Source organism: Papaver somniferum, unplaced genomic scaffold, assembly GCF_003573695.1.
Source record: "Papaver somniferum cultivar HN1 unplaced genomic scaffold, ASM357369v1 unplaced-scaffold_5, whole genome shotgun sequence".
Taxonomy (NCBI): Eukaryota; Viridiplantae; Streptophyta; class Magnoliopsida; order Ranunculales; family Papaveraceae; genus Papaver; species Papaver somniferum.
The window spans coordinates 1,786,134-1,810,468 of record NW_020647637.1 but is presented as its reverse complement, the minus strand read 5'-3'; the positions used below and the strand labels follow the sequence as shown (position 1 = coordinate 1,810,468).

The following is a 24,335-nucleotide window of genomic DNA, read 5'->3' as shown; positions in this document are numbered from 1 at the left end:
AGTAATGACATAACCTTAAACATAGCCAAAATATGAAAATGGTCACCAATGAAGAAGCCCGTCACTGTAGTATGCCGGTAAGTTTGTTTGGCCTGAGTACGGAACTTATCAGCAGCGTATTCTTTCTGGATTAAAAAGTACCAGATAGGTGAGTACATATGATAGAGCAACAATTAATATTATTGTCAAAAAGAAAAGAGAAAAAAAAAACACATTTTAAATGACTTATTTGATTTATTCAAAAGGATCATCGCATATGATAAATCCCATAGTTCCATAGTCTTATTTAATCAAACATACATAGGCATGATAGTGCAGTGTGCAGGAATAACGTACAGTACAACTAATTAAACAACAAGTACTGACGATCGTACGTGCATACTTAAACCCAACGCTGAAGTTCGGATGTATTTTACTAAGAAGCGCAGATGTGAGAATTCAAGCCTACAATGGTCTCATGGACAAATTGTAGATAATTAAAGGGAGTTGGAGAACCCTCGTTCATTTTCTCATACACAAGGGATACAGTCACAATGCTTCCATGTCCATTAGGCTTTGGATTAACTTCAACGATCTTAACGAACTTTTTGTAATCCTTTGTCAAGTCTCCTCCAGTTATGCGGTGTGTTAAGGTCCTTGTTTCATCGTCATGTGTTGTTTCCTCCACTGCGATCAGCGCCTTACCCTCTGCATGCACAAATGGAACCAGTGTAAAGTTAAGTTATTACAAAGTTTAAACCAATCCAAAGCACGTTAATAATATTTAAAATGGGATCGTTGCAATAACATTGTGTCTGTAAATACCAAGAATGTAGTTCCATTCCTTGATACAACCAGAACGGGTTGCATCTCCACTGATAACTTTCCCGCCAGTGTAAAGATGAGGCATTGCCTTTGGTACATCTTCTTGGTGCTTAAAGATTTTATAGTATGCGTCAGCATTGCAATGGACCTCCAATTCAGTTACAAGTTTCCCAACTAGACCTGAAACACCATGATGCGCCATAGATGGTTGATGATTGTTGCCCTATATATTGAAGTTTGTAGAGAACTATAATTGCTGGAGCAGTTGATAATAAATTTCAATGAAAGTTGATCTAGTTTATATAGAAAAACAAGCATTTGTTTAGTGGCCAATTACCTATCATAAGTATCTACTGCTGGTGAGATTATCATAAACTGCCGGTCAAAAACATCACAGCTATAATTGACATATGCATGTGAGACAGTGGTGCACGTACAGATTGATCTACTTTTATGTACTTTTTTTTTTTTTTTTCTGTGGATGAAATCCTCCGAGAACGACATACTTATTTTCTTCTTTTTGCATCTGTGGATGAAAATCCTCAGAAGGACAATATCTCCTGTTATACAATCAGATTATAGATAGCATAAATAGAAACATTCTGGAGCTCCGTACAAAGACTGGCTGGTAAGAATATCATTATCCAAGGTGATGCACAAGCTGTAGTGCGTACTGCCATTGAACTCATCTGCGTTAGCCCCCCTATGGAGAATGAGATCATTATATTCCAAATCAGAATTCTTATTAGAGATGGGAGCTCAATCCAGTTCGCTGCTAGCAAAAGAGATTGGAATTCCTAGTGTTTTTCTTTTATGGGACGACGACGCAAGGGAGGAGTCCATGAGGGATGAGAATTAGTATCTTTGTCCGTCACAAACTCCGGGCGAAAGAAAAAAAAAAAAATCTGTTATAAACCGAGTTTATTACTAAGATGCCCTTCGTGTCTAAGAATGGGTTTGGTAATGTTTTTATTTTTCCAAAAGAACTTTCAAAACCTATATATGTTAATTATTTTTGAAATTTTTCCAAAAGCATTTTCAGATCATCTTATGCTCAGATGTCCTTTTGCAGTTAAGGTTTGGTTTTATTTCATGAAGGCATTTCAGATCTCTTGGGTTTTCCCTGACACTGTTAAGAAGAATTTTGAAGCTTGGAGAATGAATAATTTGAAAGGAAGGTGTAAACAAGTCTGGTGGAAGGTAATATATGCAGTGCATTTGCAACTTTGGAAAGAAAGAAATAACAGGGCTTTTGGGGGAAGAGGTAAAGATGCAGATGAGGTGATTATGCTAATTAAGCAGAATATGGTGCTTTGATTTTTTGATAGGGATGTATTCAAAGATTTTACTGTAACTCAAGTTTTGTTTCATTGGGAATCAGTTCTTCATATGTGATTTGTAGAACTATTCTCTCACTTTCTCTTTGTACATTTTGTAAATATTCTTCTTTAATATAAACATTCTCTATTCAAAAAAAAAAAAAATTTTGAAATTGGTGTTTGGTAAAAAAAAATCAAAATGCTTTTTACCCAAAGCACTTCCCAAATTCCTCAATTTTTAAAAGCTGGGAAGGAGGTGCTTTAAAAAGCTACAAAAGCATAAGCTTTGGTCCCACCAAAATTTAACATTTAATTTATCCTTTTTGTCCCTATTTTATTTTGTAAATGACAAAAAATATCCTTAAATATATGTACAACCAATTTTTATTTCTTATATTTTATTCTTTAAATATTATTATATTTTGTTTTCAAATTATTTTAAGATACCATTTCAGTTAGTTTGTCAAAAACAAAAATAATAACAAATATTAAATTATAAAATATTTGTTTAATAGCACAGTTGATAATAATATTAAATAATTACTTAATTTTAGTTTGATCTTTTGTTAGAAAATTATATATATATATATATATATATATTAAAAAAGTGGTTAAGTAAATTTAATATTATATATGTTTATATTTAATAGTAAAAATTTAATTTTTAAACCCAATAAAATTGAAACAAAATTATTTTCAGATATATGTCTGTTTTTGTCATTTGCTACAACAACAATGGTTGAATATGATATTTTACCAAACACACTTTGATTGCTTTTGTTAATCATCTTTAACTTTAATTAATATTTTACCAAACGTCTAACTGCTTTTTTCTCACAGCATAGCACAACAACGCACAACAAAAAAGTGCTTTTGCAAAAGCCGCAGCAATACCAAACTAGGCCTTAGGGTTTACATATCTTGGATACCAAGTCTTCTATCTATATAAATAGAGGCTTAAACATGGTATTCTATACACACATGAATAAGAAATCTCTCTCTCTCTCTTCCTCTCCTCTATTTTGTATCTCATGTTGTCTGCCTTTTATTTTATAACACGTTATCACACACGTAACTCTAATCACTAAGCGAAATTTCTGCGACCGATTAAATTTATTTATTTATTTTTCCAAAATATAATCGATAATCTTTGTTTGTTTTACTAAATATAAACCCTAATTTCTTTTAGTTAGGTTTATTTTCATGTGTACTAATTTTTTCTAGTTGGGTATAAATATCTTATCAATCTGTTTGATTTGATTTAGTAGTCAAAATCGTAAGATATAACAACTACACCAAATGTCATACCCTACTTTTTACATATCCGTTTATGAGTGGGTTTATCTCTTGTGTTGTTTTATTATTTAAATTTTTTTTTGGATGCGTTGTTTTATCTTATAATCATTAGAAGATGTATTCTGATATTAACATCTATTTTGATTTTTGCATGCTATTGGAGGATTAGATTCATCTTACGCAATACTCATATGGATGGAGTGACCCGCCCACCACCTTGATCAGTATCTCGTCGGCCACCAACAAATCTTAACCTACGTGATTCATGGTAACTTGTGTATTTATTGTGTATTATTGATTTAAATAGTAGATGACATTTATGCTTGGTAATTTTTATTTCAATTTTCAAGCAACACGTATACGTTATATATCATAAAATAGTGATCAACTTTGTCGAAATGTTCGATTTCCTTCATTCTCTAATATTTTTCATATGGAAAGAAAAATATAGTCCAGTTTCTATTCCCCTAATGAAACTGTAGTCATCAAAATTGGTGTTATCGCAATTTGATTACCTATACGGTGATCAATTACATGCATGGTTGAAAAACCTAAGGCCAATTAACTTTGGTATTTTCGTCCCTTCGTCGAAGATCATGTGATTTAATTATAATTGGTTTCTCAAGAAACCATCCTCAACAAGAAATAAATTTTCCATATGCGATAACTAATGCGGCATATTATATTTCCTTTTCGTCGATGTAAGTTTATAGGTTGCCTATCTCTTGGCGGACAGGCCTGAGCTTGCCTATCTCTTGGCGGAATCTCTTGTTTTGGCTTCCTTCTTTTGGTTTCTTATGTTTGAACATAAGTTTATAGGTTTAGTTGCTCCTTTGTGGAAACATTTTCATCGCTACTGGAAAGTCCTCAATTGTGGGAGACATAACTTTACTATTTTGTGGTAAGTCCTCGTATGTGGGAGGCACTTTAACTTTGTTGCTAACTGTTATTAACATTGTTATATGGCGACTGCCTTTCTTTGATCGTATGATAGTTTATCATGATCTGACTATGAAAGAGTTTTGACTGTACGTTGTTGGTCCAACCTTGGGTAACATATCCGAGGAGTGATCAGTTCCTTAGATGGATATGCTATCTCTTATGTTGTTGGACCTAGATTGTAGCAACTTTCGTTTAGCCTTTATTTATTTTGTGTAGCGCCCGTTGTTGGGGCATTTGTTCCTTGAGGTCTCTGTTGAAGCGTGCTCTCAAGGGTGATAGCTTGGTTGAGAAATTCTTACTTTGGCGTGAAGTAGATATGTCTAAAGCTGGGCATCTCCTGTCAGAACAGGGCATCGTCTGATATCATGATCGTGACGATGTTACCTTAGGTCTGTAGTCCGTATAAGGTAACTGAGGGTTGTTTTACCCGTATCGTTTTGTAGGATGAGGGGTGTGGCCAGCACCCTGCCATAGTTTTTGATTGATTCATCTGTTTGGTATGTTTGTTAGAAGTGCAAATATGATATGATTAGTCTAAATGCATATACGGAGTAAAGGAAAAATATACATATGTAATAAAGATGATATAATCTAAAAAAAAAAGAATCTACATGCAGACAAGTATTATACAATATGAGTAGTTTTATTAATTTCAAAAGAGGGTGTGAACCCTTAGTACATTTCGAGGGATGTTTGATGACCTTCTTACAAGTAGGGGCCTACGGCCCTAGCCTCAAATATGAACATTTTAGACATCAGCGTTCATGGGTCGTGTGATACTCTTATCAAGAGATATATTGTGGGTCTACTACTGCTTCTCATTAGCTTTCGATATCGGTTTTGTCTGCAGCCCAACTTGTGAAGTGAAGTTTTTTGTTAATTGGCTGTTTTGCCATAGCCTGATTGGGCTTGGGAGCCTTTGTTTCCTTCTTGATGAGTCTCCAGGGGTTTAGTGTAGAGACTTCTGGGGTGGTCATCCTTGTTTGTTAAAGGTATGTTCTTGGTCGAAAATGATGTTGCATGCTAGCCTTGTTAATGCAGTGGTTGTAACCTGAGTAACTATCTAGGAAAGATAGTAGGGCACCTGTAGGTGCAGTATCCATACCAGCAAATTTCTGTGAGCTGTTGTAGAGGGAATCCTCCAAGGTTTTTTAGGTGCCGGTATAGGCTGCTTTGTTCTTAATAGTACTTTCGATCTTGGTGTGAGTACGAGGTATGACTTCTCCCTCCTTGGGAAGGTCCTGTAATTGCTATAATGGCCATGTAGTCGGTCCAGAGATTATGGTGTTGCACGAGGCTAGAGTGTTAGACAAGTGTCTTGGTGCATCGTTTATTGCCATGTAGTCATGGGCTTCAATTGAATTATCGATGCCTCTAGCTCTCCTTGCTTGTGCTTTTGGGGAGTTTATGTTATTCTCGCCGTTTTGGACCTCCATCTTGTAGCAATATTTTGCCTCGCCAGAGTCTCCAATGATTTCTGCTACTCCGTCAGGTGTTGGGAATCTTAGCCTTTGATGGTAAGTGGAGTCCACTCCCTTGATTCCATGGACCCAGGATCGTCCGACAATGGCTGTGTAGGGGTTATGGTAAAGATTCTTCCCACACGGATTTCTAATGTTATCTCCCCTCTTGGACGAGTCGATGACCCGTTAAAGCCAAATATGTTGTAAGTAAAGGGTATGAGGCATTCGTCTTTGAGGCCCATTTGTTTGAAAGTTTCATAGAACAATATCTCCACAGAGCTGCCACAATCAATTAGGATTTTGGTCATTGCCCATGGTAGTGCTTTGTTTTTTGCTCCCTCGTCCTCATGTTCGGGGAGTGCAATGGCCATCGTGATCACTAGAGGATCGTTGTGGCTGTATCCTCCTTCTGGTGCCTCCGAGGCTGAAAAGCTTCTGGGGAGTTTCATCCACTCCTCTATTGGGGGTTCTTTAGCCATGCTGAAAACTTCATCGCCTTTGAATTTGCGCTTGTGGAGTCGCCCCGTGATGATTCCTTCTCGTGCAGGGGCAGTAATCGCCGAGTGTGATATGGTGCTACAACCTAAGTATTGCGCCTCACGAGGAATTTCCACACGATGTATGGGTGCCCCGGTTGTTGGTGGGACTGTTGTTTGTGCAATGTATTCTTGGAGCTTGCCCTCGTTGATCATATCTTGCAGTACTTTCTTTAAGTCCCTACACGAGTCTGTCATGTGGCTGTGAAATTGGTGGAACTCACAGAAATCAGTCATGTTTTTAGTTCGTTATGGTTGCTGACCCTTTTCCATGGGTAGGTGATCGTATGTTGTCCGTCGATCTTCTTGAGGATCTCGGATGTTGGGGTGTTTAGTTTTGTATAAACTGGGTCTACGAATTTTCCATTCTTTTGTTGGGTCTGTTCTTGAACTTTCCATCCTCCAGTTCGATGTTTATCAAACTGGGTTGATCCATTGTTGGATCGCCCCGCTCCTTGGGCTGGCACTGGAGGGTTCTGTGGCTCTACCACATTTGCACCTCTACTAGTTCCTTTTGCCATTTTGTCATAGGTTCCGTCCTGGAGTTCTTTCAAGGCTATGTAGTCCTCTTGGACTTCTCTTAATTTACCCAGATTCTTTGGCATGGCCTCATACATGCGGACAAAGAGAGGGTCTGTCTTTCTAAGACTGTTTTTAAAACCCAAGATTGCATAGTCCTCAGGGACCTTTCCAATCTCGGCACATAACTTTCTTCATCGTGTTACCAGGGAACGGAGCGACTCGTTTGGTCCTCTCGAAATTTGGAACAGTGCATCAACTTCGGGTCGGATTCGACTGTTGTGAATGTATGTTTCTAAGAACAGCTCGGATAGGTGAGCAAACGATTTGACTGAGCCCTTATGCAGATTATTGTACCATAGTAGGGCTTCATCCCTTAGACTGGCAGGAAAGAATTTACATAACACCACATCATAATGGTCCCATTAGGTCAGTGTCATGCAATAGGTTCTATGGTGCTCAATTGCATCTCCTGCTCCGGTAAATGGGGACGTGAACGTCGGTAAAGAGCATTTCCTTGGAAATGACAATCTTAGTAGATTTTCAGATAAGGGCGATTGTCCTGCCTCTAGCATGACTACTGCTAATTTCTTGTTTTCCTGCCTCCCGGTGGCCTCTTTATACATTGCCTCTAGTCGGTCGACTCGGGCTTGCAGCTCGTCGTCGTTCCTCCTCGTTTCTGCCTTATTTCTTCTTCCCAGAGCTCTATCGGGCGAGAAAGATGGTTCATAGTGGTGATGCCTAGATCGCCCTGAGTCATCGTCCGACTGTTGAACGAATGGAACAAAACGAGTTGACCTCGAGTTCTCACCTCGTCTTGGGTTTGTGGCTGCGAGATTCTCGGTCTCGGCATTAACTTCATCGATTTGATTTTTCTCCCTTCGGTGTTTGGGATCAATATCTGATGACCCCTCAGATAGACCATCCTCGTGGTCGAGCACACCTCTGCTTCCCTTAGGAAACCTATCCGATGTCCCCTCGTTGGAGGTGTCAGGGATGTTAATACGTTCGTCATCATGTAGATGTTCAAAGGGACTTTCCTCCTCTAGGGTTTCGTCGATAGTGGTGAGTGGCACCTTCTTCTTCACCTTGCATTTTAGCCAGCGGTTCCTTCGTTCTAGCCTCCTGTTACGCCTTTCGAGTTTTACCATTTTCTCACCCTGAGCTTCTTGGGCTTTCAGGATGGTTGCTATGGCAGTATTAGCATCGGCGAGATCCGAAGGGTTGCCCTTCTTGACCTCAGTGTTTACTACTTGCCTTGGCAAGCGATTCAAACCTCCTGGTTGAGTAAGATAGATGTCATCATGCTTCTCTAAGGGGTTTCCCTCTCCTTCGGGGATAGAATTGTCAGTTAGTCCTTCCCGATACTGTTCATCGGGTTGTCCCTCGCCTGGGACCGGAGCTTCTCCTGGCTCCATATCGTCGAGTCCTTCTGTTTGGGCTCCACCATTTTCACCTTGTCTCACGTGAGAAGATCGTCGTGTAACCATTACCTTCCCTGCAACATATGCAATAATACTTAATTTGTCTTTTCTTCAGAAAAGTGAGACCCTAAGTTTGCAGGTCACGTGCAATTACTAAGCCATAGTTCAGACTGGACAGTTTAGTACAGGAAGACTTTGCAGTAAGTTTTGGAGACATGTGAAAATGTCAAAACATTCCCTCTTTGCATGAGGTGTTGGTGATGGAGAAAAAGGTGTTTTTCCAGTCCCCTTTTTTCGAGGTAATATATCCTTCAACACACCATACCCTTATAAGGAAAGAATCTAATTATGACGATTGAGTACGTTTTCCTATTCTAAGAAATATACCTCATCATAATTTAAATTTTGATTTCAAAGAAACTTTGAGCTTGATGAATGATTATATACTCATTAACTCCTCCCCTTGACTTAAACTTAGACTTTTAAGAAGGAGATCGGAGATTATGTTGAGTTTGATGATGAACATCATGAAAAATTTGTGTTTTCAACTGTCATAAGGTGATTTCTTCCTTATGTAGCTTACTGACTAGCATCTCTTCCCAGCTCTTTCATGGTAGAGATCGTTTGAGCATCGAAGCGTTTGAAGCTCCATATTTGCTTCGATCTGCAACTCTCCTGAGCTACTTGAGGAAGGCTTAAAAAACTTGAAAATAACAAGAAATCTTAAAGAAAACGGCAGAAAAATTGTAGATCTGTTGATTTTGAGGTTCTACTAGACTTCTTAGATCGTGAAGATCATTTTTGAGTCCGAGCTCAACTCATTCATCTAAACAGAAATCTGCGTTGTAGTGTGAAAACACTTCTCTTACAGAGATTATGAAAAACAATATAGTGTTGTTGTTAGGGAGGTAGATTAGATCTTCGTACCTCCCTGTTTCTAGCGCCAAAAGGTAGTGGCATCTTTTCTGGCTACTACACCCAAGTGAAATTAAAGACTACAAACAACTTAAACATACAAGATTCAATATGAGCAAGATGTAAAGAACATGAAATGTAAAGATTGACACAAGCATATAACGTGGTTCGGCCTTGAAGACCTACGTCCACTGAGAAGAAGATGTTTTCTTATTGATTATAAGGTCTTACCCTTGAAAGTATTACAGATATCTTATAGATTCCTCGCTTTCTCTATATCTATATCTCTCTCTGGAATTCTATGTAGAAAGACCATCTAATGTTATATAAGTTGTTCATCTCCTTGTGCATGGACTGATATTTATAGTCTAAATAAACTAGTGATGGCTTGATCGTCCGAGTTGGGTGAGCTGTCTTCCATCGTGCTGGTTCCCTCGGGCTGGTTCTATACTATCCCTCGTGATGGCTTGCTTGGTTCTCCGTCCGAGTTATCTCGCTCTCCCCTAGATCGTGTTGGCCTTCTGTGGAGAACCTCGCGCTCTATCGCCTCGGGGTCGTAGTATAGATCGTCCGAGTCTTCCGTCACGATGTGCAACTACCCCTTTCCTATTCTTATCCTTCATTAAATGCGGTCTTGCTTTTTAGACTTGACCGTATGAGCGGATTAGACCTTTACCTACACGCGTCATTCATGTGGCGCATGTGCAGTTGCCTCGACTGAGACAAATCCTCCTTTTTAGAGAATGATTCGGTGTTCCTACCTTATCATCTCATCATGTATTCATCCCTAGAGATGTTGACACATGGTCATGGGGTATTTTACCCACACAGTACCATATAAACCAATATGTATTAATTTTTTTCCGTCATTCTTATATGATGTGAGAAAATAAATTGGCATATTCTCTAAATTTTTTGCCATTTTCAACTAATAATGGATGTATTTTTATTTTAATTTTTTCTCCAAAATCGATAACGACAATGATATCTTTATTTATTTATTTTTACAAAAGAATCATATATGCCAATTGAAATTGGCATTTTTCTCTATAAATCCTAAACGGGCGATGAGATGTCGTTAGCATATTATTCAAAATTTCCAACACCAATTGTTGCATTCCTAATGGATATTGAGCAAATTTTTCTTCTTCCTAATACTAATCTCCTAAACTAAGACTATTCAACTTAATGTTGAAATACAATAAGACACAAAAGATCAATGGGTGCGCACCCGACTTGTTAGCCTAAATCATTAATTAGTCCTTGTAGTGACTATATTGATCTTGATATTAATTTTTTTAAATGAAATAAAGTGTCTATAATTTCATTCTTAGGTGAATAAATATCTCGTCGGCCTTATAGGTCATTGGAGATTTATATATTTCTTGCTCTAACCAACGAATGCATGGTTGTTTTTAAATTTGCACGTCAAGTATACTACAATTTTATTTATTTATTTGGACATTTCATTTATGGCTTTTAAAGTCATTATCTGCGGTCCAACTAGTATTGTTAAAATCCAGATGTTATTACGAGTATATGTCCTCGATTTAATTGGATAATACTCTGCGAACTTGTTTTTGTATATGAGATGATTATATTTCCGCCATAATCAGGGGGAGACTATACATTACCGAACGTTTATCTCCTGTCATAATTAAATTCAAAAAGGCTGCAATTGACTAGGCGTGAAATGTCTCATTTGCTTTTACATAAGCTTTTGCCTGTTAAGAGGAAATCTAATCACATCTAGCAGATAAGTAGCGTTATATAAGAGGCTACAAGTAGTGCTCCAATTGAGTATACCAAGAGAAGAAAACCAAAGGTCAGAGGAGAATCGACTCTAGCGAGCGCACTGGTATCATACAGACGTGTGGGGATTAGTTTTGCCCAATGATAGATGTCTCCTATATATAGTCTTCAAATCAAGGTTTTGCCTTAATTACAAAGCAATCAATATTCACCGTTAGATGAAAACTTGATTTAGATTCAAGCTAATATCTCTCAACCGTTAGATCGAAAACTTAGCTTTTCACACACACTTGAGATATACGTTTACTGGGTTTGTGAAAACCGTGCCCAAACATGTACGTGTATGTTGGTTCAACATAGTAACCCAAAAGGTCAATCATATGAGCATTTCATATTAACCTTGTTCTTCTTCACCATAACTAGTTCAATTGACTCAAATGAACTAGTTAAAGAGTTTTTCAATTGCTATGGGATCTTATGTAACTACACAAGACACAATTGAAACAAAGATGATTCGATTCGATTGAATCGGCTCATGAACTTTATAGCCACGATTTGCATACTGCATTCCTTAGTAATTTAAGCTTCATGTTCATAGCACGTCTTTAGATCATAACCAACTCAAGTACGCAAGCAAGTTCGCGGACTTAAGACAACCGGCAGAGTTTTCCAAACTCAGCAGAAAATCTCGGCAAGGAGACTTCCGCCAGTTCGCGGACTAGGTTCGCGGACTTGTACTACACGAACGAATTTGGAATCCCAGCAGAAATTCTCGGAACAAAAACTTTCGTCAGTTCGCGGACTGAGTTCGCAAACTGAGTTCGCAGACTTGGCAAAGCCAATTCCTCCGGTTTCTCTCAATCAACAAAGTTCGCAAACGACTTTTGTCTCATATGAAGTAGGAGATAGAAGAGATAGACTTTTGAGTGATAGATAAGTTCAAGTCTCCACATACCTTTTTGTTGACGAAGTTCCACGGTTCCTTGAGTAGATCTTCGACGTTGTATGATGAATCCCCATGAAGTCCTTGAGCTCAACTACACTTTTCTATCCTAGTCTGAGACTTAGATATGTAGGCTAGAAATCAAGACTCATAGTTTTGATCACTAACATTGACAAACATGCTTGATATAGCAACGCATGCGAGGTCGACCGAGCAATTCTCTAAAAATCTCCCCCTTTGTCAATTTTAGTGACAAAACTATTAATACATATGGAATACAAAAAACATAAACTTTAGTGGCTCCTATTCCATAGTCTAATCTTCGACGTTCCCTGATATCTTCTTCCTTCCAAGTACTCTAATGATCCCAAAGGTTGTAAGTTTAGCATTACCGTTGTTGAAGATCCGTAGCTATAACAATGAGAGAAATCGAGATTCTCGATCATCATTACACAGTGACATAGTATTATTATGTAACATCAAAGTCCAATTGCATCACGACTTTAACAATAATACTACGGTGATATGTATCACTCCCCCTTAGTCAATACTCCATCTCACATGGAAACCACTCCCCCTTACACAATGATCCGAAAACCATATGTATATGTAGTAGAACTACACATTAATTCTCCCCCTTTTTGTCAATAAAATTGGCAAAGGTACAAGAACGGGATCCTAATGAAATTTCCGAGAAGAGACGTTTCATAGACTAAAAGAAAAAATACATACCAACTTAATTTAGATGCAATCATAAAGCCGAAGTTAAATGCATTCATCAAGGAGTTTTAAGATACAGAATAACCCCTATAAAATTCCACAGCTGCACACCCCGCAAGATATTACCATTAAGCACAAGTTCAAAAGAACTCTCTCCCATTTGATGTCATTCCCGAGAGAACAACAAGAGCGACCTTAATTTGGAAAGAAAAGAAGGATTTTTAATTGGACACCAAAAATCATAGGAAAATGATTTTCTATATCCAAAACTCAATCAAATTAATCACAAGTAAACCCATGATTAATTTAATTGGAATACGCAACTAAATCAAACCACAAAAGTGATCAATGTAATTGATTGTGCTCAACATAAGTAAACTTACGGAGCTACGACTAAGATAATCATACGGAGATGACTAACTTAATCGTTCACATACTCAACATAAGGAAAACCTTACGGAATATATGACTACATTAACCAATAGAACATGGTTAGTATAGCCGTTCATATACTCAACGCAAGAAATTGTGGAATATATGAAAACTCAACTAGACTAATTACAAGAGAACCCATAATTAATCTAATTGGAATACAAACAACCAAACCAATCACGAAAGTAATCAATTTAATTGTCAAAAGATTTGCTCGACAAAAGAAGAATTTCGGAGCAAATAACTAAATAACCAACCTAGATGATTAATTTAGTTCAAAATGCTCAACACATAGCATCTTATGGAACAACCAACAAAGCCAAAAAACTGACTTAGTTGTATCGTGCTCAACATAAGACACACAATGGAGCCTTCACGGTAGTACAAAAAGAATGGATCAATGAAGATCAATACCGTGGAATACATACAAGGATCTATTCTATATTTCCATCACTATATGCATAATGACATAATAGACTTTATCCTTGTCAGACAAAAGATTTTATCCTATTTTCCATCAAGTAAATGACTGCATATGCATAACTTTTGTATTTGTCAAAAGTCCATTCGTCCTTTCATCAATACGAATACCAATTCATGAACGAATTTACTTTTGACAACATATGGGACCTTCAAGTTCACGGATGCAAACAATATATATCCCATAAAAATATTGCAATACTTCAAAATCAAACAGATTAATACTGCAATAACATCATCCTCCAAATATTTTTAGAATTTAAAAACCAATAAATCTAAAAACATGAAGATGAAAACGTTGGACATAGCTATGTGAAATAACAATAATTTCTATTCCAAACTCTAGTAATCCTTCTCAAAAACAAGAATAAATTCTCATAAGAAGTTTCCTAAGCATCAAGACAAACTCGTAATGCACATACAAGATGATTTGTCCTTATAGGGTAGAATCAATCTTTTTCGCATGGATTTACACCAATAATAGCTACCAAAGGAGTATGAAAATATTTTCTTAACAAAGAAGAACATACAAAGTCAATATCGACTATGCACCATAGTTCACAAAGGATGATTGTGAACATTCAAGAATTCCATAGCACTGCGTACTACTTTCCATTATTGAACTTCCTTCTTTGTGATTCACCAACAACATCCTTGTAAAAGATACAAATTATCTTAGAAGAGTAGTACTCCAAGGATCCAAGTTCCCAAGTTCAAGAGAAGTGGAACAAGTGCAACGAAACGGAGCAAAATACTCAAAAACAAGAGACAGGACAAATACCAATCTTAAATCATCTAAATTCAAGGTTTCTCTCATCTCCACTTTGAAGAGTATCCAAATATTAAGAGATTACAAAAAGGATGAGGTCAATCCGAATTCGGATGAAGAAGTTACGGCCAAAACAAGTTTACCGAATATCGACGTCAAGTATGCATACGGGTTTGCAAACGAATTTTCGTATCCTGAAGCAGTATGCAGACGGGGTTTGCGAACTTAAACCCCTAGATTTTGGTTTTAAATGATGTTATGCATACTTGGTGTGTGTACCATGAAGTCCAAACATCCCGAACTAATGTTTTCAAACCTAAACATTTCAGAACCTTAAACACAGATCAAGTTAGGTAGAAATGAACGATAAGAAAGGTACATGGATCATTATAAGTACTCAAACAAGTAATAAAAATATAAAACTTGCTCAAGTTTATAGAGATACCTTTTTAGAGAAGTCCAATTGAATTCTACCGCCTTACCGAACATCATCTGTGTCTCCTAATTCTCGTGCTTCCCTCACCGTATACATAATAGGGCATTCCTTGGTGAGGATGCACTTACAACACAATCAAGTTGCATTGGGGTGAACAATGTCTTTCTCACCACAAGTGACCTTTGGATTATCATGAAAGAGATCGCATTTAGAACCTTTCACATCCAATTCCATTTTTCCAAAAAACTTGTTAAGTTCCAACATCATGGATACTGCCTTCTCCATAGTCAAGGAATTTTCTGGAAGATTATTCCTTTTCACACTCAAAGCATCATTCAATTTCTTTGTTACCCACTTCTGAGTGCGTTTAGGAACAACCGAAACCTTCTTCCCATTACTATCTTCAATATTCTCGGAAGAGAATTAGATAGACTATTCTTTTGCAAGTTAGTCTTTCTCCAATTGGGAGCATCGTATCTTGTCCTCGTCTTTACAAAGTTATTATTTCGATAATAATTACAATTGTTAAAAGACTACGTATGACGTTTATAGGAAAATCTAATATTATCACAGCACTGATTTCTTTGCCTAAAGGTTGGACGTTTACAACCCGTAATGTCAAGGGTGTTAGCCTTAACATTTGATCCCGGTTTAATAACTTCTTTTGACACCAAACAAGAATACCATGAAGTTTTTCATTCCTTATACGAAAGCGACATCTCCTTTCCAGGTGACCTTTGTTTCCACAATAATGACAAATATAAGGAACGTTCTTACCCGGATTCATGTGTGCTGGTTTTGGAGGTTGATATACTTTGGCCTTTTGAACCTTAACTGCCGGTGAAAGTTTTTCACTTTTGCCATCAGTGGAAACCTTTAGTTGAGAAGAATCACTAGCCTTGACAAATTTTACCTCTTTGCTAATACTTGGAGCATCTTTTCCCTTATAGCCCAATTCGCGTGTATCACGATGATTTTTACTTGCTCCTAGCATAGTGGTTAATTTGCTTGAACTAGTATTGAACTTTTTCAAGTCATCCTCCGACATCTTGATTTTATCAAGAGCATTTGCTTGAACTAGTATTGAACTTTTTCAAGTCATCCTCCAACATTTTGATTTTATCAAGAGCATTTTCTTGAACTAGTATTGAACTTTTTCAAGTCATCCTCCAACATCTTGATTTTATCAAGAGCAACAGCTAAATCAGCCTCAAGGCGCTTTTCTCGAGCGAGATAAGCGCTTTCTCTGTCATCAAAACTTGTTTACTGAGAGTTAAACCTTGCTTCAGATTCTGCAAGTTTCTCTTCCAACAAAAAGTACTTTTGATAAAGATTATCACATTCAAGTGACTTCATACGTAGGTTTTCCTCAGAATCCTTAAGGATCGATTCATTAGAACGATTCGAAAAATAAACACCTGCATAACATCTTCTCAATTTCTTGTTTTCTCGACAGAGAGGAGTCAGAAGAGGTGAGACATGATAAGTTGTAATCTTCTTCATCTTCCATGAATCCAAAAACTTAACATACTCTGAGACTTCATTATCAACATCTCTATCAATATCTGAATCACCTTCATCAGAAAGTTCATCCAACTGTTCTTCTAGGAGAGTTTCCCAATCAGCAGTTTTTACATCAAGAGAATGTTTAGATATTGACTTAGATGTGATAGTTCTCTCAGGTGAATCCAAGATTTTAGAATCATCTGGTAATGTCTGAATGGGTACGTTATTAGAGATAGACTCGTCCATAATCAGATCACTACAAACACAGACTTATAAGGTCTTTAACGTGTTTGCCTGCTCTGATACCAATTGAAAAAGCGGGGGTCTAACAACACCACCCAATATTTCACTTAGCAATTTGTATGGACAAACTCCAATATACTTTTTATGAGAATCAACTAGACAATTAGACTCAATAAATAAAAAGATATATCAAAGAGTTTATATCTCAATCTCTCGATTTGATCTTTAATCAAGCAAATGGAAATCTGCGAGTCTTTATCAAAGAGAGATAACTTGGACGGTACCAAAGACCAATGTCCAAGGATCAATCAATATCAATCAACAACCAAAGGTCGGATTTCCAATTGATGATCTTTAACGCACAACCTGTATTATTTCAATTATATAAAAATATAATGCGGAAAAGAAATAACACAGACACCAGAAGTTTTGTTAACGAGGAAACCGCAAATGCAAAAAAACCCCGGGACCTTGTCCATATTGAATACACACTGTATTAAGCCGCTACCGACACTAGCCTACTACAATCTAACTTCATACTGGACTATAGTTGAACCCAAATCAGTCTCCCACTAATTCAAGGTACAGTTGTACTCCTACGCCTCTGATCCCAGCAGGATACTGCGCACTTGATTCTCTTAGTTGATCTCACCCACAACCAAGAGTTGCCGCAACCCAAAATCGCAGACTTGATAATAAACAAATCTGTCTCACACAGAAAAGTCTATCAAAGGATAAATCTGTCTCCCATAGAAAAATCCTAGGTTTTTGTTCCGTCTTAAGATATGAAATCAATGTGAACATGAACCAATTGATAATCCGGTCTTATATTCCCGAAGAACAGCCTAGATTAATCAATCACCTCTCAACGATCTTTCTTGACTACACAAGCAGATGTTGAGGAATCAAAAACAGTGAGACGAAGATGTTTGTGACTTCTTTTATCTTTCCTATCGGAGAACTCTCACGATCTCAAGACAATCAATAGATTGTACTCGTACGATAGAAGATGCAAGATCAGATCACACAACTACGATAAAAGTAGTATCGGTCTGGCTTCACAATCCCAATGAAGTCTTTAAGTCGTTAACCTGGTTTTAGAGAAGAAAACAAAAGGTTAGAGGAGAATCGACTTTAGCGAGTGTACTAGTATCACACAGACGTGTGGGGATTAGTTTTGTCCAATGCTAGATGTCTCCTATATATAGTCTTCATATCATGGTTTTACCTTAGTTACAAAGGAATCAATATTCACCGTTAGATGAAAACCCGATTTAGATTCAAGCTAATATTTCTCAACCGTTAGATCGAAAACTTAGCTTGTCACACACACTTGAGATATATGTTTACTGGGTTTGTGAAAACCGTGCCCAAACGTGTACGTTTATGTTGGTTCAACATAGTAACCCAAAAGGTCAACCATATGAGCATTTCATATTAACCTTGTTCTTCTTCACCATAACTAGTTCAATTGACTCAAATGAACTAGTTAAAGAGTTGTTCAATTGCTATGAGATCTTATTAACTATACAAGACACAATTGAAACAAAGATGATTCGATTCGATTGAATCGGCTCATGAACTTTATATCCACGGTTTGCATACTACACTCCTTAGTAATTTAAGTTTCATGTTCAGAGCACATCTTTAGATCATAACCAACTCAAGTACGCAAGAAAGTTCGCGGACTTAAGACAATCGGCAGAGTTTTCCAAACTCAGCAGAAAATCTCGGCAAGGAGACTTCCGCCAGTTCGCAGACTAGGTTCGCGGACTGAGTTCGCGGACTTGTACTACACGAACGAATTTGGAATCCCAGCAAAAATTCTCGGAACAAGAACTTCCATCAGTTTGCAGACTGAGTTCGCAAACTGAGTTCGCGGACTTGGCAAAGCCAATTCCTCCGGTTTCTCTCAATCAACAAAGTTCGCAAACTTCGGATTAAAATATAGGACTTATGCACATATGTGTTTCCACACAATGCTTATATCCATCATTGGTTATGTAGACCTAAACTCTCATTCCAACCATTGAAACTTTCTTAGAGGACGTTATGTAGTTGTTACACTATTTCTCGTTAAACCGATTTTCAAAGTGATTGAAACATTATGACTTTCGTCATTAGGTGAAGATAAACCCGATCAAAGCGAAACGCTTTACCAACACATGATTTCGAGATATAGATAGGCGAGATATACTCGGCTCGAAATATCAAATGTGTATGATCCTGTCTATATAGAATACGTGTTTTGTGTCATAAGAAGTAGGAGATAGAAGAGATAGACTTTTGAGTGATAGATAAGTTCAAATCTCCACATACCTTTTTGTTGATGAAGTTCCACGGTTCCTTGAGTAGATCTTCGTCGTTGTATGATGAATCGTCATGAAGTCCTTGAGCTCAACTACACTTTTCTATCCTAAATATCGAATAAGAAATGTAGGAACAATACTAGATGACAACTTCAGAAACTAGTAGTTACGCATCTAACTAACTAGTTATTCAATTAGAACGTGTATCTATAAGTTGCACATCTAATTAGCATGTGCAACTAGTATCTACACATCCATTTAGCTTGTGTATCTAGAAGTTACACATCTAATTAGCATGTGTAACTAATAGTTACACATCCGAAAAAGGTCAGTTAACTTACACCAACAAATTTTATGCGTGGTTTGGCTTCAAGATCTCTTCAACAACATTTGTTTCTTCGATTGCATCAGAACTGAATTTCACCTGAGGAGTTAAAGTGTGCAATATCAACATCACAGAAGACAATGCTGGATGTTTAGTTTTAATCCTTAAAACTCCATATGATTATAATGTACTAGTAGACTATGAGGTACACTGTTAGAGTTCACAAAAAGTAATCACGGTTCTCAGCAGGTGTTAGCTTGAACTCGGATATTCCCTGGGTAACTTGTAAATAAACTGAAAACCAGTCATAAATGTAACAACACTGTACCATTTTCCCGATTATATGTTTGACACAACAAGCGTCTACCACCGTCAAATCTCAGAAGATCCACATCCAAATGCTCAAAATATTGGGGAAGAACTAGGTCAACTAGTCCTAGTGCAAGCTGACCCTACTCATAGGTATAAGTCGTCATTAGTCAAAAGAACCTGATTCATAGCCGAGGGAAACTTATGGACAAATTTTCAAAAAGACACCCTGGCTTTTTGATCATATTCTTGCGCGATAGTTCCAGCTGTATCAAGTAATGCCTTCCATGCATCTCGTGTGGAATTGTAATCCACAATTCCACATTGAATCAGTATATTAATTGTAGCATGAACTGAAATCATCTAATTACCTATGGCGACTGTCACCACCACTTTGTAGCAAACAATCGCATATAAAAAGCACCAGCAGCAGACGCTCAATATGGTTCGTCCTCTTTCTTCCCACCTTCTCCTTCAGTTTTATCCACTTATTCTTCAACATACCCATCACCATTATCAAAAAGCAACCCTAAAAAATCAAAATAATGAAAACAACAAATTGAACCTAAACAACTACATCAACAATATAACCAAACGACATAAGCAATTCATTATATATTTAGAACTCAAAAATATTAATATCTAGCAAAAGCCATGGTAAGTTATTAGCTTTTGAATATTTTAGTTTTTGAAAGCAAAAGAAGAATCTGATTTTGAATCACCTGTGAATGATGATGAGTTATTAGCTTCTTTATTTCTGCTGGTGTTGAAGATTTTCTTAATTCCATTGTTGAACCTGCAGAGAAAGTAAGTCTTACGGTTTAAAACATCAATACATACATGAGAAATAATAAAAGTAGAGGAAACCCCAACTAAAGAGAACCTTGAAGAAGATGAAATTGATGAAACAATAAACCTGAAAAGTGAAATCAGTGAAAGAAAAATAAACCTGACGAATCTAATCTGCAGGTCGATTTGATTATGTAGATGAATCTTCTGTTGATCTTCTTTGGTTAATAATCGAATCAAATAATTCTTCTTCATCTTCCATATGATTTCTCTCTAACAGGTGCAACTGATCTTCGTAACTGAGATTACATAGGAATCGATGGAGAAGATGAAAAACGGTGAAATAAAAACCTAAAACTTCTCCATCGTTGTTGCAGTAGAGAATCTAAAACGAGAAGATGAAACTGAATCTCAGAAAACCCTAGAATTGTTTTTCTCTGCAACCGAGAAAGAGAAATATGAGAGAGAAAGAAGATGGAGAAATGAAAATATCTTCTGATATTTCCCTTCTTTAAATAGAAAATGGTAGTTTTGCCAATATCAAAATACATTATATAAAATTATGGGCCATATCTGAAGAGAATTTGATATTTCGAGCCTAGCAATATCATTTTCCTAAAGTATGTAGTTGACCATGAAAGATCCATTTTATGGGACATCTATATATTGAACCCATACGGTAGGGGGTTATAGTATTTTTCACATTTAGGATCTCAATGTGAATTTTGGGCACAATAATGGTTTTGAATTGCGGTGCAGCAGAAGCCATGAGATTTTGGGCCACCAATCAAGTAGGATTTGGGTCATGTTAAATGCTTGGGCTCATATCCGTAGACTGTGGATCACGGTTCACGGCTACCAATTAGACTTTTGATCACTAATTAAGTAAATTTTGTCTCACACCGGTAAACTTTGGATCACAAGGTGTATTCGGTCAAATAATGAATTTCAGTCATGCAATAGATTTTGGATCATTATAAAATTTGAGTCATACGGAAATTTTAAGATTTCAGCGTCAGAATTTTAGATCACCGGACAAAGTTTTTCACAAGGCTAGTTTCGTTGGCATGTCAAATTTTCGCTCCAAAGCACAACCAAACTAATAAACCCGTCGATCTCGACTGCACCAAGCCCATTTAAAATTTTAAATCCCTAGCTCGAAAGTAGAAATTTTTTATATCGATTGATATCAATCTTTTAGATCGTGGTATTAGAAGCAGAGGTATTAAAAATTGAAGCCGAAAAAAAAAAAAAAGATAAAAAAATAAAGGCATGTCGAGAAAAGAGACTATTTAAACATCGATGTGAATGAAAATATGAAGCGACTGCAAACTCAAAAATACTAGACATAGTATGTGCACTCTCTGAATACTAATTGTGCCCAGGTGTTTCCCCATTGTTCTAAGTAATGACATAACCTTAAACATAGCCAAAATATGAAAATGGTCACCAATGAAGTAGCCCGTCACTGTAGTATGCCGGTAAGTTTGTTTGGCCTGAATACGGAACTTATCAGCAGCGTATTCTTTCTGGATTAAAAAATACCAGATAGGTGAGTACATATGATACAGCAACAATTAATATTATTGTCAAAAAGAAAAGAGAAAAAAAAAACACATTTTAAATGACTTATTTGATTTATTCAAAAGGATCATCGCATATGATAAATCCCATAGTTCCATAGTCTTATTTAATCAAACAAACATAGGCATGATAGTGCAGTGTGCAGGAATAACGTACAGTACAACTAATTAAACAACAAGTACTGACGATCGTACGTGCATACTTAAACCCAACGCTGAAGTTCGGATGTATTTTACTAAGAAGCGCAGATGTGAGAATTCAAGCCTACAATGGTCTGATGGACAAATTGTAGATAATTAAAGGGAGTTGGAGAACCCTCGTTCATTTTCTCATACACAAGGGATACAGTCACAATGCTTCCATGTCCATTAGGCTTTGGATTAACTTCAACGATCTTAACGAACTTTTTGTAATCCTTTGTCAAGTCTCCTCCAGTTATGCGGTGTGTTAAGGTCCTTGTTTCATCGTCATGTGTTGTTTCCTCCACTGCGATCAGCGCCTTACCCTCTGCATGCACAAATGGAACCAGTGTAAAGTTAAGTTATTACAAAGTTTAAACCAATCCAAAGCACGTTAATAATATTTAAAATGGGATCGTTGCAATAACATTGTGTCTGTAAATACCAAGAATGTAGTTCCATTCCTTGATACAACCAGAACGGGTTGCATCTCCACTGATAACTTTCCCGCCAGTGTAAAGATGAGGCATTGCCTTTGGTACATCTTCTTGGTGCTTAAAGATTTTATAGTATGCGTCAGCATTGCAATGGACCTCCAATTCAGTTACAAGTTTCCCAACTAGACCTGAAACACCATGATGCGCCATAGATGGTTGATGATTGTTGCCCTATATATTGAAGTTTGTAGAGAACTATAATTGCTGGAGCAGTTGATAATAAATTTCAATGAAAGTTGATCTAGTTTATATAGAAAAACAAGCATTTGTTTAGTGGCCAATTACCTATCATAAGTATCTACTGCTGGTGAGATTATCATAAACTGCCGGTCAAAAACATCACAGCTATAATTGACATATGCATGTGAGACAGTGGTGCACGTACAGATTGATCTACTTTTATGTACTTTTTTTTTTTTTTTTCTGTGGATGAAATCCTCCGAGAACGACATACTTATTTTCTTCTTTTTGCATCTGTGGATGAAAATCCTCAGAAGGACAATATCTCCTGTTATACAATCAGATTATAGATAGCATAAATAGAAACATTCTGGAGCTCCGTACAAAGACTGGCTGGTAAGAATATCATTATCCAAGGTGATGCACAAGCTGTAGTGCGTACTGCCATTGAACTCATCTGCGTTAGCCCCCCTATGGAGAATGAGATCATTATATTCCAAATCAGAATTCTTATTAGAGATGGGAGCTCAATCCAGTTCGCTGCTAGCAAAAGAGATTGGAATTCCTAGTGTTTTTCTTTTATGGGACGACGACGCAAGGGAGGAGTCCATGAGGGATGAGAATTAGTATCTTTGTCCGTCACAAACTCCGGGCGAAAAAAAAAAAAATCTGTTACAAACCGAGTTTATTACTAAGATGCCCTTCGTGTCTAAGACTAGGTTTGGTAATGTTTTTATTTTTCCAAAAGAACTTTCAAAACCTATATATGTTAATTATTTTTGAAATTTTTCCAAAAGCATTTTCAGATCATCTTATGCTCGGATGTCCTTTTGCAGTTAAGGTTTGGTTTTATTTCATGAAGGCATTTCAGATCTCTTGGGTTTTCCCTGACACTGTTAAGAAGAATTTTGAAGCTTGGAGAATGAATAATTTGAAAGGAAGGTGTAAACAAGTCTGGTGGAAGGTAATATATGCAGTGCATTGGCAACTTTGGAAAGAAAGAAATAACAGGGCTTTTGGGGGAAGAGGTAAAGATGCAGATGAGGTGATTATGCTAATTAAGCAGAATATGGTGCTTTGATTTTTTGATAGGGATGTATTCAAAGATTTTACTGTAACTCAAGTTTTGTTTCATTGGGAATCAGTTCTTCATATGTGATTTGTAGAACTATTCCCTGGCTTTCTCTTTATACATTTTGTAAATATTCTTCTTTAATATAAACATTCCCTATTCAAAAAAAAATAATTTTTGAAATTAGTGTTTGGTAAAAAAAAATCAAAGTGCTTTTTACCCAAAACACTTCCCAAATTCCTCAATTTTTAAAAGCTAGGAAAAGCATAAGCTTTGGTCCCACCAAAATTTAATGTTTAATTTATTCTTTTTGTCCCTATTCTATTTTGTAAATGACAAAAAATACCCTTAAATATATATACAACCAATTTTTATTTCTTATATTTTATTCTTTAAATATTATTATATTTTATTTTCAAATTATTTTAAGATACGATTTCATTTAGTTTTTCAAAAATAAAAATAATAACAAATATTAAATTATAAAATATTTGTTTAATAGCACAGTTGATATAATATTAAATAATTACTTAATTTTAGTTTGATCTTTTGTTTGAAAATTATATATATATATATATATATATATATATAT

At 36.6% G+C, this 24,335-nt stretch overlaps 3 protein-coding genes across 3 annotated transcripts in view; 1 reads left to right on the top strand and 2 right to left on the bottom strand.

Annotated features, from left to right (window-relative positions):
• Window positions 1-201: 201 nt before the first annotated feature.
• Window positions 202-1,094, bottom strand: LOC113342898 (major latex protein 15-like). Its single transcript, XM_026587276.1, has 2 exons — window positions 805-1,094; window positions 202-687 (listed from the first exon to the last, which is right to left on the bottom strand). The coding sequence occupies exons 1-2, from the start codon at window positions 1,004-1,006 to the stop codon at window positions 416-418; spliced, it is 474 nt and encodes a 157-aa protein (XP_026443061.1). The 5' UTR covers window positions 1,007-1,094; the 3' UTR covers window positions 202-415.
• A 20,755-nt stretch (window positions 1,095-21,849) lies between these two features.
• On the bottom strand, window positions 21,850-22,727 carry LOC113342964 (major latex protein 15-like). Its single transcript, XM_026587325.1, has 2 exons — window positions 22,440-22,727; window positions 21,850-22,322 (listed from the first exon to the last, which is right to left on the bottom strand). Exons 1-2 carry the CDS (start codon window positions 22,639-22,641, stop codon window positions 22,051-22,053), a joined length of 474 nt encoding a protein of 157 aa, XP_026443110.1. The 5' UTR covers window positions 22,642-22,727; the 3' UTR covers window positions 21,850-22,050.
• Window positions 22,728-23,083: 356 nt separating this feature from the next.
• Window positions 23,084-24,335, top strand: part of LOC113342966 — a 2,305-nt gene continuing 1,053 nt past the window's right edge. The window contains exons 1-2 of the mRNA XM_026587326.1: window positions 23,084-23,395; window positions 23,508-23,716. Of these exons, the coding sequence (XP_026443111.1) occupies window positions 23,368-23,395; window positions 23,508-23,716 (237 nt within the window). The 5' untranslated portion in view covers window positions 23,084-23,367. The remainder of the gene's footprint in view (window positions 23,396-23,507; window positions 23,717-24,335) is intronic.